The 12500-nt window shown below is 29.8% G+C and overlaps 5 protein-coding genes across 10 annotated transcripts in view; 2 read left to right on the top strand and 3 right to left on the bottom strand.

Moving 5' to 3' along the window:
- The window catches only part of LOC124954980 (2-oxoisovalerate dehydrogenase subunit beta, mitochondrial), an 11538-nt gene extending 11288 nt beyond the window's left edge, over positions 1 to 250 (bottom strand). The window contains exon 1 of the mRNA XM_047508719.1: positions 1 to 250. This exon is cut by the window's left edge and continues 445 nt beyond it. The gene's annotated coding sequence lies outside the window, so the exon portion shown is untranslated.
- Positions 251 to 403: 153 nt separating this feature from the next.
- LOC124954981 (target of rapamycin complex subunit lst8) lies at positions 404 to 2221 on the bottom strand. Its single transcript, XM_047508720.1, has 8 exons — positions 1978 to 2221; positions 1779 to 1901; positions 1522 to 1674; positions 1378 to 1439; positions 1157 to 1307; positions 866 to 1068; positions 641 to 783; positions 404 to 574 (listed from the first exon to the last, which is right to left on the bottom strand). Exons 2-8 carry the CDS (start codon positions 1899 to 1901, stop codon positions 447 to 449), a joined length of 963 nt encoding a protein of 320 aa, XP_047364676.1. The 5' UTR covers positions 1978 to 2221; the 3' UTR covers positions 404 to 446.
- Positions 2222 to 2489: 268 nt separating this feature from the next.
- Positions 2490 to 7978, top strand: LOC124954975 (nuclear valosin-containing protein-like). Of its 5 annotated transcripts, none has more exons than XM_047508698.1 (11): positions 2490 to 2793; positions 3271 to 3489; positions 3610 to 3870; positions 3962 to 4273; positions 4558 to 4777; positions 4974 to 5220; positions 5305 to 5773; positions 5895 to 6062; positions 6141 to 6467; positions 6550 to 6771; positions 6956 to 7978. In XM_047508698.1, the coding sequence occupies exons 1-11, from the start codon at positions 2638 to 2640 to the stop codon at positions 7079 to 7081; spliced, it is 2727 nt and encodes a 908-aa protein (XP_047364654.1). In that variant the 5' UTR covers positions 2490 to 2637; the 3' UTR covers positions 7082 to 7978. The 5 variants fall into 5 exon arrangements, with proteins under 5 accessions (XP_047364654.1, XP_047364653.1, XP_047364655.1 ...); XM_047508697.1 differs by having other exon boundaries at positions 4938 to 5220; XM_047508699.1 differs by having other exon boundaries at positions 2491 to 2793; positions 3661 to 3870; positions 4938 to 5220.
- Positions 7782 to 10165, bottom strand: LOC124954979 (aurora kinase C-like). Of its 2 annotated transcripts, none has more exons than XM_047508717.1 (5): positions 9928 to 10165; positions 9137 to 9772; positions 8901 to 9035; positions 8366 to 8756; positions 7782 to 8220 (listed from the first exon to the last, which is right to left on the bottom strand). In XM_047508717.1, exons 2-5 carry the CDS (start codon positions 9715 to 9717, stop codon positions 8122 to 8124), a joined length of 1206 nt encoding a protein of 401 aa, XP_047364673.1. In that variant the 5' UTR covers positions 9718 to 9772; positions 9928 to 10165; the 3' UTR covers positions 7782 to 8121. The 2 variants fall into 2 exon arrangements, with proteins under 2 accessions (XP_047364673.1, XP_047364674.1); XM_047508718.1 differs by having other exon boundaries at positions 9932 to 10165.
- A 711-nt stretch (positions 10166 to 10876) lies between these two features.
- LOC124954976 (ETS-like protein pointed) overlaps positions 10877 to 12500 on the top strand; it is an 89470-nt gene continuing 87846 nt past the window's right edge. The window contains exon 1 of the mRNA XM_047508705.1: positions 10877 to 11107. The gene's annotated coding sequence lies outside the window, so the exon portion shown is untranslated. The remainder of the gene's footprint in view (positions 11108 to 12500) is intronic.

The raw sequence follows: 12500 nt of genomic DNA, 5'->3' as shown, positions 1-12500 counted from the left end.
CGTTCTTTCGAACGGCGAATTAGTCATTCATATATTCGTTCGATGTAAGAAACGAAATAAAACGAAATGAAATAAAATGAAACGAAAATTTCAGATTTTCCCTTCTTTCTAATATTACATTCTATTTAACTTTAGTAAAAAATCTGAAATGATATATTTTCTCTATATATCCTGGTTTTTTCTTTTTCTTTTCTTTTTTTCTTTTGCACGTCATATTCACAATTCACTCATTATATTTTATACATATATATATATATATATATATATATATATATATATATGCGTGTGTGTGTGTGTGTGTGTAATACGTATGTATAATATATATAGTTTATTGCGAACATAATATTATTTCTCTAAATAATATTGCATATTGTTCTGTAGAAAGATTAGTTTATCGTTTTAATAAATTAGAAAAGATTTATTCTATACACCTTTCGTTTCAGCTATTAAGCCGTCGTCGTTACAGCTTCTTCATAAAATACCAATGCGGTTACTGCTTTCTGATGGCCTTTATACTCACGTTCTATCGCTCCAGTTGTAACGTTCCATAATCTTGCAATGCCATCAGAAGAAGCTAAACAAAATGATAATATTAAAGTCTATTCTATCGAATTTTTAGCATTATCTATAATACTTATACCAGTGAATACATATTGTGAATCTGCACTGAAAGCTGCATCCCAAACCCAACGTTTTGCTTCGTGTTGCAATACCTGTATCTCTGAGAAATCCGTAGTTTTCCATACTCTAGCGGTTTGATCAGCAGACGTAGTCACGAGCAGGCTAAATATATAAAATCTTCCTTTCTTTTTTCTATTTCTTTTTATTAACAAATATAAAATCAATGAATCGAATTTTTACTTACGTAGAATCGGGACTAAATTTACAACGTAATCCATAACGATTATGAGCCAAAAGTTTATGGCGAGGAATAGGTTTGGTTGGTTCCTCTCCAATACCCCCTGTTAGCGTCCAAACGTAGCAATGACCTTTATTATTTACAGCAGCCATATATGTACCATCTTGATTTATTGCAATATCTTGTATAGAAGCTTCAGTTTCTGGTATCTATAAAGAGACAAATTTGTTGTTTAGGAATACTTGATATTTTTCTAAATAAAAAAAGAAAATTATTAAATTATAATTATTGCCGTACCAATTGTTCATTATGATCCGAACGAAGATCCCATAAATGTATAACGCCACTTTGATCGCCGACTATTAATTCTGCTTGATTGGGATGCAAGCATACACAATTTACAGGAGCAGAAACTTGAAATATTCTTTGACATTTTCCATTATAATATCTGAAATACAATTAAATATTAATTCCTCATATTTATCTACAAATGAATTTTCTAAAATTATTTAATATACCTAAGATCCCATATACGTGCAGAACAATCCTCACCTCCGGTATACATCCATTTACCTTCTTCCTATAAGAATCAACAATTATAATTCATAAGGATACATTTAATTACTTTTTTATATTTCAACTATTCTAATGTTCTGTCATACCTGAAAGCCAAATCCGCTGACATTTTTGGAACCTCCTTCGTAAGTGATAATTGGATTTGGATCATTTGCTCCTAAATCGTACATGCGAATATGTTGATATCCTGCTGCGCCTATAAAATACTTATCAGGTGTAATATCTAGAGCATTTACTTGCTAAAATTTATTGAGGAAAAATATTGTTATTGGCGTAATAAAGGTAAGATAAAATTATCGAATAAAGATTAATTTATTCTTAACATAATAGAATAAAAGGATACAAATTCTGTTTCTGTAAAAGTACGCTTGCAATTCCCTGTATGCGGTTGCCATAATTTTATAGTATGATCATAACCTCCTGTTGCAAAAATTACTTGATTACTAGTTCCATTATTCATAATCATCTAAGTGCGAAGAAAAAAACATAAATTATTAATCGATCAAATAGTTTGCGAATATTGTCATTAACTTTGTATTTACCTGGATGAATTCAAACTTAAAATGAGATCATTAAGAATCAACTATACTGTACATAAGTGTATACTTCTTTTTGCTATCGCCAACAAAATCAGAATAAAATTTTATTTGTAATCTTTTAAGATATTCTTTAAGATCAATTAATCAAATTAAATAGATTTCGTTAATAAATTTATTTCAAAAATATCTTCAATAAAGTTTACTATAACAACGGTTCTCTATCTTTGATACCGAAGGAGTCCGGGAATATCACTTTGAGAACCCCTGTACCAACAGTTCGATTTCTCTGATTGGTCCATTTAACAAAGTCGTATAAATTAAACAAATCTTTGATTCGTTCATTTTTCCATGTCATTCAATTAATAAAATGAAATGAACGTATAAATATAATATTTTGAAATTATTTGTAATACAATATAATAAATCAATTCGTAATTATAAGCTGAATACATTGATTTGTCCAAATGGTCACAAGTTGTACAAATTTTACTATAAAGATGCAATTTTTAGTGATTATCATCAGTTTGGTGGTATGATCAGTAGCGTATCTATGCGTCTTTATGAAGCGTGTAAAATAACAGGGAATATAAAAGATAACTTATATGTAAAGCTAATACTTTGAAATAGTTGTGCCTGCTGGTTCGACGGTAAACCTTAACAAAAATGCAAAAGGTTGGAAAATTAAATTCATCGATTGATATCATTCCCTTACAAGGATCTAGTGGTGATTATAAATCAAAAAATATGGACAATAAACACAAAATAGAAAATTCTCACCGATTTTTCAAAGATCAATTATTAATATCTCGTGTTCAAACGGTAATGTTTATATTTAAATAATATATATATAAAAGAAATCTATACTGTTAAAAACAAACATACGTTTGCAATTCGTTTAGACGTATCGAAAAATTGGGATTAATAGACCATTTTGATTTTCGTTATATATAATCTTCTTTTACGTGATTTATTCCGATTATTACAACATAACAACTGGTACTGACAGATTATTCGAGTGACTTACACAATATTTAACGTTGGATCAGATAATATTACACATACATGGCAGAAAACATGTAACATATTGCATTTACTATATCTATTCGAATAACCAAAAAATAATATTTTCCATGTGTTTATATATTATATATTTTTATCTAATAAATACGTGTGTATATATATATATATATATATATATATGTATATATTATCTAACACAAACATATTATAGAAAAAATATGTACATAAAAGGGAGTATTATTTTCAAAATATCTCATGTGTAATACTATATTCTAGTATATGCATGAAAATGAAAACAGAGTATATATTGATGTAAATGAAATGGCTGATACCCTTCAAAGAAAATATCGTGACTATCGTGGAAAAAAGCGTAGCGCATTTAGAGCACTTGTACGTAAAGCATACGACGAACTTACTGAGATGTTTGCCAAAAAGTCTTCACGTGATTGGTATGCTTATGAGGAGGATGACGATGATGATGAAGTTGATGTTGAGGTACCAGTATATATATATATATGTATATATATATATATATATATACATATATTATTTCTATTGCTATAGCTTCTTTTTTTTTTTTATCAATTTTTGTCAAACAAAATCAATGGATTTTAGTCAGATCCACAACCTGCAATATTAGGAGATGTATTATTAAAAATGTTCAAGAAATCAAAGGGCAAGCAGAATGGAAATTCCAGTGACAAAGAACTTATAGATATTAGCAGTGATGATGACGTTGAAAAGTGTGATCCAAAGTCTGACGTAAAGGTGGAAGATTCTACAGTTGCAAATAAAAATTTACAAGAAAATACAAATTCTCAGCCAGTTGTACAAAAGTCCTCCGATTCTAAGGAGGAAAGACAATTGGTCCAAATGGTAATAGACGAATAAATAAATAGATTTCATTTTTTAATACAACATGAAAGAAATATTAATAAAATTAAAAATAATAATCTTAATGTTTCAGTCAAAGAATGAGGTTTCTATTCCTAAAACACAAGCAGAAACGACAACTAGGAAAAGACAAAGAGATAAAGAAAATGACAGCGGACAATTACCAGTAACAAAAAGGGTAAAAACAATACCAATTACCGAACCAAAAGTAACATTCGCGGATGTCGGGGGAAATGATAAGGTTTTGAAAACAGTATGCAAATTATTAGCACACATAAAACATCCAGAGATATTTAAACAACTTGGCATATCTCCGTTAAGAGGATTTTTACTTCATGGTCCACCTGGTTGTGGAAAGACTTTACTGGCTCACGCTATTGCTGGAGTAAGATAGATACTTTATTTATATATATATATATTTTGATTTTATACAGGATAATCCTTCTAAGGTGATATATATATATATATATATATATTCAGTTTTCTATCACAAAATCAGGAAAGATAAGAAAAATATTCTTTATCGAAGGAATTCATTTGAAAAATAATAAAATACTTTCTTATCTTTATTTATTTTCTGAAAAAAAGAAAAAAAAAAAAAATTTACTTATATTCCTTATGAGAGATTATCCTCCATGTTGTTTATATTTTATACATTCCTGAAATTAGGAATTAGCAGTGCCTCTATTAAAAGTAGCAGCACCTGAACTGGTGGCTGGAGTATCGGGTGAAAGTGAAGCACGTATTAGAGAATTATTTGATCAAGGAGTTGCTATTGCACCGTGCGTACTTTTCCTGGATGAAATCGATGCTGTTGCGCCGCACAGAGCTACGGCTCAAAGAGAAATGGAACGAAGAATCGTAGCACAATTGTTATCGTGTTTAGATGGTTTGTTGTACTTTTTATATCATTTATTAAATTAAGGAGATTTGTATGTATAAAAAATACAATATCCAAAGATATTATTAAGATATTATTAATCTTGTTTTTTCGTTTTTTTTTCTTCCTTTCTTTTTTTTCTTTCTTTCTTTTTTTTTTTTTTTTATAGAACTAAGCACAAAAGATAATGGAGATAGAGTATTAGTTATAGGAGCAACAAATCGGCCAGATTCGTTAGATCCTGCGTTAAGAAGAGCAGGACGTTTCGATCGTGAAGTTTGTCTTGGTATACCGGATAAAGATGCAAGAGCAAAGATATTGGCAGTACATACAGAAAAAGTAGCTCTGGCTCCTAACATTAGTCTATCGACAATAGCTTCGCTTACACCCGGTTTTGTAGGAGCAGATCTCGTTGCTTTAATTAGAGAAGCTGCCATGGCTGCGGTGGATAGGTAAACGTAATCTCATATAATATTAATTATTACGATAAAAATCCTATAATATTCGATCTAATTAATTTACCTCTTTATATGTAGAATCTTTGAAGACTTGAATGAAACGGTACCAGCTATTAATATTTCTAAATCTCCAGAAATAAGTGAAATCGATCCTCAAACTGATAAAGAAGTTCCAGCGTTTGAAAATTCTGGAAATATAGTCGATGATGTTACGACTGTCGAGGCTCCAACGTGTATAGAAGATACCGTGTCGTCTATAAGTAAGACTCAATCAGAAAATTCCAATGTAGGATTAGAAATGGATGTAATCCAAGAACCATCAAAGTCTCCAGAATTATCGAGTTTACTTACCTGGTTACGAAACGAACCTCCTCTTTCGAAGGAAAAATTAGGAACTCTTTGCATTGAAGATAGTGATTTTGAAGTGGCACTTCGGGTGGTTCAACCTTCTGCGAAGAGAGAAGGATTTGTTACTGTACCTGATGTCACATGGGATGATATCGGTTCATTACAAGATATTAGACAAGAATTACAAATGGCTATTCTTGTAAATATATATATATATATATACACATATACATATACATATACATATACATATATTATCTCACTTTCACAGTAAAAATCTCAAGTTATTGCGATAATATATTAATCATTTTTTTTTTTAGGCTCCTATAAGACATGCCGAACAATTTGCAGCATTGGGTTTGAGTGCTGCTACGGGTGTATTATTGTGTGGTCCTCCGGGTTGTGGTAAAACATTATTAGCCAAGGCTATCGCAAATGAAGCCGGTATTAATTTCATTTCCGTAAAAGGACCTGAACTTCTCAATATGGTAATCATCATCTATCTTTAATCCTTGTTTTCATGAACGTATAGGTAATAGTTTAATTAACGTCTCATTTGTTCATAGTATGTTGGTGAAAGTGAGAAAGCTGTACGTCAATGTTTTATGAGAGCAAGAAATTCTGCTCCTTGTGTTATATTTTTCGACGAATTGGATGCATTGTGCCCTAAGAGGACAGAAGGCGACAATTCAGCCACGTCACGTGTTGTAAATCAGATGCTTACAGAAATGGATGGAGTTGAAAGTAGACAAGGAGTATTCTTAATGGCTGCTAGCAATCGTCCAGATATTATCGATCCTGCCGTATTAAGACCTGGAAGATTGGATAAAATTTTATACGTAGGATTACCAACTGCTGCAGATCGTGTTGATATTTTAAGAGCACTAACAAAGGTTAGAACATGCGCTACGATCCATAAATTTTATAAAATTTGTGAATTACGATTTGTTAAAAACAATTTTAATGCCCTTACAGAATGGTACAAAACCAAAATTAGCTGCAGATATTAATTTGGGTGAAGTAGGATATAACGAAAAATGTGATGGTTACACTGGAGCCGATTTGGCATCTTTGATCAGAGAAGCTGGAATAGAAGCATTAAAAGAATTAATGATACAGTATCACACACATCCAGAAATCTGTATGCGACATATCGCTAATGCGTTTGAAAAAGTGCGGCCGTCGGTTCATGAAAAAGTAAGTAATTTATCTGTATAAATGTGATAATAGAACAATGAAACGCATTTTGGGAGATATTAATTATTATAAACTTTGTTAATAATTTTCTTTTTTTTTTTTTTTTTTCTCTTTTTCTCTTTTTCTTTTTTTTTTTATTATCATTGTTAAATGTTATTTCTAAAAATATATTAAAAATGTTCAGGAGATCAAACACTATGAAAAATTAAGAAAGCAATATTCAGTTAAAAAAGATCCTGAAGTAACACCTATGGATACACCGTTAGAAGCACCAATAGTGGATGTAGTTATGGAACCAATGGAAACATGAGGCGAACTTATTAAAAATCTTTTAATATGGCACTTCTCTTCCATTATTGAAATTTTATCAGAATTTCTAAGGACATTAGAAATAACGAATAATTGTGTAAGATAATATTTTTACGTTATAGGAATTATATAGGTTAGGATTTTTAAGTTACGATGTTTACAAATTATATACATCCTTTTTTTATTCCGATGTTAATATTAAATGATGAAGACGTTTGAGAAATAAGGCAAAATATAATGGTAATGTTCGGATATCCATCTAACGAAGAACATTATCTGTATTTACCAATTTTGTAAACATAAATAAATTTTATGTTATCTATAAACAAGATGACATATTTTAAATGTACTAAAATACGCCATATTTAATTTGAATAATTGATATATATATTAAATATAATAATTGATTGATTCATTAATTATATTTTATTTGTATAACATTTGCCAAAACGAATTTATATTAGTTTTGAATTTCTACTAGCTTGAAATAATGAAACAATTTACAATACTTACAAATGAATACAATTTATTTTTTATTAATTGAACGTCTCCTGTAAATTGAATATGAAATGATATTTTTATTTCTGTAGAAAATCATTATAAATTCTATTCTTCTCTTTCTTTTTTCTATTATTTTGATATAACTACACAAATAAATTTTATGATTTTAATATTTGATGACATATCTAGCGAACAAAAAATTGATGCTGCGTCGAAATCTTTATTTTGTAACATCGTATCAATATAATTCCGATAATAATAATAATAATAGTAATAATAATGATAATAATAATATAAATCCGATTAGTAATTTTTTGTGAAGTTAAATCATTGAAAGATATTTCATTATATATATATATATAGTCCAAACATTATCGAATAAAATTGAATAATGTGATCTATCTGTTTTTGTTAAGTTATAAAATTCTGTTATAAAATCGCCTATAGTGATCCATCTATTAAATCACGAAAAATCAACCGTCATTTACTAGATTATTAAATACAGCGACAGTCTAGAAGATAAAAATAATATAACATTTATCACTGCACATGGGGCTCCGTTGTGCGATTTTTCATTATCCAAGGATGAGTTAAAACATCTTCTAATGGCAGTCTTTTATCTGGATTTACGATTAGTAACTATAATGAGAAAAAAAAGAAAAAAAAAAAAAAAACAAGAAAAAAAAAAGAAAAAAAAAAGAGAAAGGAAAAAAAATTATAAAAGAAAATAAATAAATAAAAAGAATAACATCACGACATAATTAAAATATTAAATATTCTTTACCTTTGAAATTAAGTCTCTCGCGCCTTCGCTAACAAAATCAGGAAATTTATACTGTGCTTTTTTAATTCTAACATACGTTTCTTCGTAAGTTGGTGCAAGAAATGGTGGAGAACCGACTAAACATTCGTAACATAGTACACCAACGCTCCATAAGTCTACAGTGTGATTATATGTTTTTCCCATTACCATTTCTGGTGGTAAATAATCAAGAGTACCGCATAAAGTTTCTCGTCTCGATGAAGGTGCATGAACCGACCAACCAAAATCAGCCATTTTTAATTCACCTTTTAGACCAAGCAATAAATTTTCTGGCTTTATATCACGATGTATTACTTTTTTACTATGACAATACTTTAATGCATCTGCTAATTGCGACATATACGTAGCCGTTCTGTAAATATACATGTTCGTTATATTTTGTTCAATATGCTTAAAACATATATATATATATATATATATATATATATATATATATTACTTTGTTTAAGAATAGACAAATTCAAAGAAAAAAAGAAAAGAAAAAGAAAAAACTTACCTAACTTCGTCAAAACGTTTGTCGGGCTGTGCATTCAATTCTTTATACAATTCACCTTTTGGAGCATATTCTAATATCAAATACACTCTTTTTTCATCATGAAAATAGCCGTACATACGTAGGATATTAGGATGTCTATAAAGAAAAAAAAAAAAAAAAGATCAAATTTATTTGCGAGATAATTGGAGTAATTTTAACACGTCTATTTTTTTTTTTTTTTTTTTTTTTTATTATACCTTAAGTGAGTTTGTATCTCAATTTCCCTTTGCACTTGATATAACATAACTTGATCTTCGACTCCTTGCTTTTGTATTTGCGCTTTGAAAAGTACTTTCATGGCTATAATAAATTTAGACTTTTTTTCTCTAGCAAGATAGACATTTCCAAATTTCCCTTTACCAAGAGGACGTCCAATATCAAAATCCGTTAATACCCATTTCTTTTTGCTCTTTTTGTTATTCACATCGTTCTGTTCTGTATTTTCTATAGTCACAACATCCTTTTTGTCATTATTGGAAGCATTATTAAAATTATCTTGAATCTTTGATTCCGTTGATTTAGACGAAGAAGGCAATATTTTAGGCGATTGTTTAGAAAAATTATTTTGATTATTTTTCGTTGTACAATTAGACGAATCAGTTTTATTATTTTGTACAATCCTAGTCTCGTTTTTTTTACTTCCTTGATTATTGACATCCGCTAATACAGAGTTTGTGCTTGCAATTCTCAATTTTTTAAAATTATTAACTTGTAATTTAGGATCAAATTGAGAAGCAGTTGTATCAGCTTGAAGAATATTTTCTTTTCCTTTCAGCATCCTTAAAAACTAGTACTTAATAAAAGAATAAGTTATCCAAACAAAATAGAATATCCTGAAACAATAATTTAGATTAAAATAATATCGCATATTTCTGTGACATATTAACAGGGTAAATATGTGTGTACATATTTAAAATGTAATTTCATTAATTGAATAAACATAAATATATTAATTAATTCTATCATAAATAAATCATTTATGACATACCTACAGATTAAATGAAACTTGTACAAAAGGTAGATACTTTTAAAGCAATGTGACAAGTTCAAAACAAATGTTTTATAAAAAACATCATTTCAAATAATTAAACATCAACGTTTTAAGTGTTTCCAACGTTTATTAATTTAAACACTTATTCAGCTGTTTGCATCAACTCACAATATTCACAATTTCTTGGTCACGATCCAACCTTCCTTAGCTTAGAAATGCTTCTGCGGACGTTTCAAATCTTTCAAATGGTTTCAAAATAACGTATTTTCAGTTTTCTCTTCTGATTGGTCGAAAGTTTATAACCATTGAAAGTAAATAATATATAGAGAAGCAAGTGAGTTTGCAATATGAATGAAGCTTGCTCGCATTTCTTAACCTAAAAGAAAAATAAAATAAAAAAGAAGAAAAATAAAAATAATTATTACTCATTAAAAAGGAAACGAATTTATCGAAAAGAAAAAAATGATCGAGTCTTTCGTGAATATCTCTTGTCTTTCGTAAGTGTCTCCGAAAGGTCGTAATTTTTTATAAAAAAAAAAAAAAAAAAAAAAAAAAAAAACAAAAAAAAAATAGAAATAAGAATAAAAAGAGAAAAAGAAAAGAAATAAAGGAATAAATGAAAAGGTAAAACAAGTGTATATAAAAAGAAAAAAAAAAAAAAAAGAAATAAATGAATAAATAAAGTAAACGAAAAAAGAAAAAGGTAATTAGAGTATCCATTCTATTCGTACTTCGTGCCAATTGTTCGGAGTTTATCGTATACGACAGATTCGACCAATCAGAGCGAGGAAAAGAACGGAAAGAACCTGCAAGAAAGATGGATGACAATTCGACGAATCACGAAGCGGTATAATGTAATTCTCCCGAATGACGACGCGTAGTGCGGATCGTTAGGAATGTAAAGGGGACAGCGGGGAGGGGGACAGGGGAGGCCAGTACCCGCTCTACGTTTCATTCATGATCGTCGGGCACGAAGCAAGCTATAATACATCTCTAAGTTGTATTGTAAACGGGGTAGACCGCGTTAGTGCTGCCGATGTGCGTGCGCCTCGCAGTCGTACACGTGATTATTACTCTTTTGTGCTACGTGTTTTTGTTTCGTGTTTTACGTGCATTACAACACTTTGGTTTAACCTTTATATATACCTGCCTCGCGCTACTCGACTCTATTAAACGGGTATGTAGACAAGGAGACAGAGAGAGTAAGAGAGGGAGAGATAGAGAGAAAGAGAGAGAAAAGAAAAAAATAAAACAAATAAAAAAAGAAACAAGAATGATAATCAATCGTTTTAACCTTTTAATGTGACGGTTCTCGGTACATTCAAATTTCGAAAGAGTTTCGAAAGAGTTTCGAAAGTGAACAATCTCTTTTCTACTTAAGGATTCGTGTTCTATCTTTCCTCCTTTTTTTTTATATGTATATATACATATATGTATATATATATATATGTGTATAACATATATATATATATATTTTTTTTAGTTTCGTTTTGTTTTATTTGTTTTTTTCTCTTTGCCTGGTACTTTCGCGCGCGCGTATGCGTGTGTGCGTAATGTAAATAACGACACGATGATTAGATATCATTGGATAGAGAGAAAAACGCTATTATAATCATCATTTTCTACGCTGTTCGTTTGCATCGTTCGTTTCTTACGAAACGGCAAAGAACCCTATGATAAAACTCGCCTAACGCCTACGTATCAACGTCGAAGCATTCTCTCTCTCTCTCTCTCACACATACATACACACACACTCCCTCTGCCTCCCTCTCTCTCTTTCCCTCTCTCTCTCTCTCTCTCTCTCTCTCGTTCTCTCTCTCGTTCTCTCTCTCGTTCTCTTTATATGTATTTGTTTTGACAGAGGAGTTCTTCTTCGTTGGCTAGCACATCCTACGAGAGATGGAAGTGAAATATACGTAGCCGGCCAAGTTTCCGAACATGTACTCTTTAATAGATCTCTATATACGCGCCATTGGCCAAACGAATTCATGATATATTTCTTACGATCGAAATGATTCGATAATACTTAGAAAATCCGATGATCGATTAAATTCGTATCTCGCAGTATTATATTTATTTCTCTCTCTCTCTCTCTCTCTCTCTCTATTTCTATGTGTGTGTAACGTTTTTGTCACGTATTACATTATATTCGTTTTATGAGAAAATCCGGCGAGTAAAAAAGAAAAGGAATAAGATACCAGCAAGAAGGAAAGAAAAACGAAAACGTTCAAGAGAGATTGTCTTTTTTTTCTTTTTTTTTTTTTTTTTTTTTTTTTAAAGATCAGCTGACGTAGCAGTAATAGAATAGTAGTATAGTAATAGAAATAATAGTAATAGTAATAGTAATAATAGTAATAGTAGTAGTAGTAGTAGTAAAAGTGATATAATACATAAATGATATGCGTGTGCATGTATATATATATATATATATATACACATATGTATTTAAATTTGTAAAAGAACGTTAAGAATATTTTTCTATTGTAGGGTGGTATCGACATGTAAGGATCAATGTGATAAGATAACGTAGAGTTAAGAACGATTCGAATAACGAGTGCACTTATATACGT

This window comes from Vespa velutina, chromosome 16 (assembly GCF_912470025.1).
Source record: "Vespa velutina chromosome 16, iVesVel2.1, whole genome shotgun sequence".
NCBI classification, from domain to species: Eukaryota; Metazoa; Arthropoda; class Insecta; order Hymenoptera; family Vespidae; genus Vespa; species Vespa velutina.
This window is presented reverse-complemented; position numbering and strand designations above follow the sequence as displayed.

Bases quoted from the DNA above. Each gene is read 5' to 3' on its own strand.
- LOC124954975 (XM_047508697.1), top strand. From the start codon at position 2,638: ATGCAAAAGGTTGGAAAATTAAATTCATCGATTGATATCATTCCCTTA. The intron at 4,778-4,937 runs GTTTGTTGTACT...TTTTTTTTATAG, and splicing joins ATTGTTATCGTGTTTAGATG to AACTAAGCACAAAAGATAAT. The intron at 6,063-6,140 runs GTAATCATCATC...ATTTGTTCATAG, and splicing joins GACCTGAACTTCTCAATATG to TATGTTGGTGAAAGTGAGAA.
- LOC124954979 (XM_047508717.1), bottom strand. From the start codon at position 9,717: ATGCTGAAAGGAAAAGAAAATATTCTTCAAGCTGATACAACTGCTTCT. The intron at 9,036-9,136 runs GTATAATAAAAA...TTTTCTTTATAG, and splicing joins GAGATACAAACTCACTTAAG to ACATCCTAATATCCTACGTA. The intron at 8,221-8,365 runs GTAAAGAATATT...TTCTCATTATAG, and splicing joins CGAGAGACTTAATTTCAAAG to TTACTAATCGTAAATCCAGA.
- LOC124954981 (XM_047508720.1), bottom strand. From the start codon at position 1,901: ATGATTATGAATAATGGAACTAGTAATCAAGTAATTTTTGCAACAGGA. The intron at 1,440-1,521 runs GTATGACAGAAC...TGATTCTTATAG, and splicing joins TCAGCGGATTTGGCTTTCAG to GAAGAAGGTAAATGGATGTA. The intron at 575-640 runs GTATAAGTATTA...CATTTTGTTTAG, and splicing joins TTCACAATATGTATTCACTG to CTTCTTCTGATGGCATTGCA.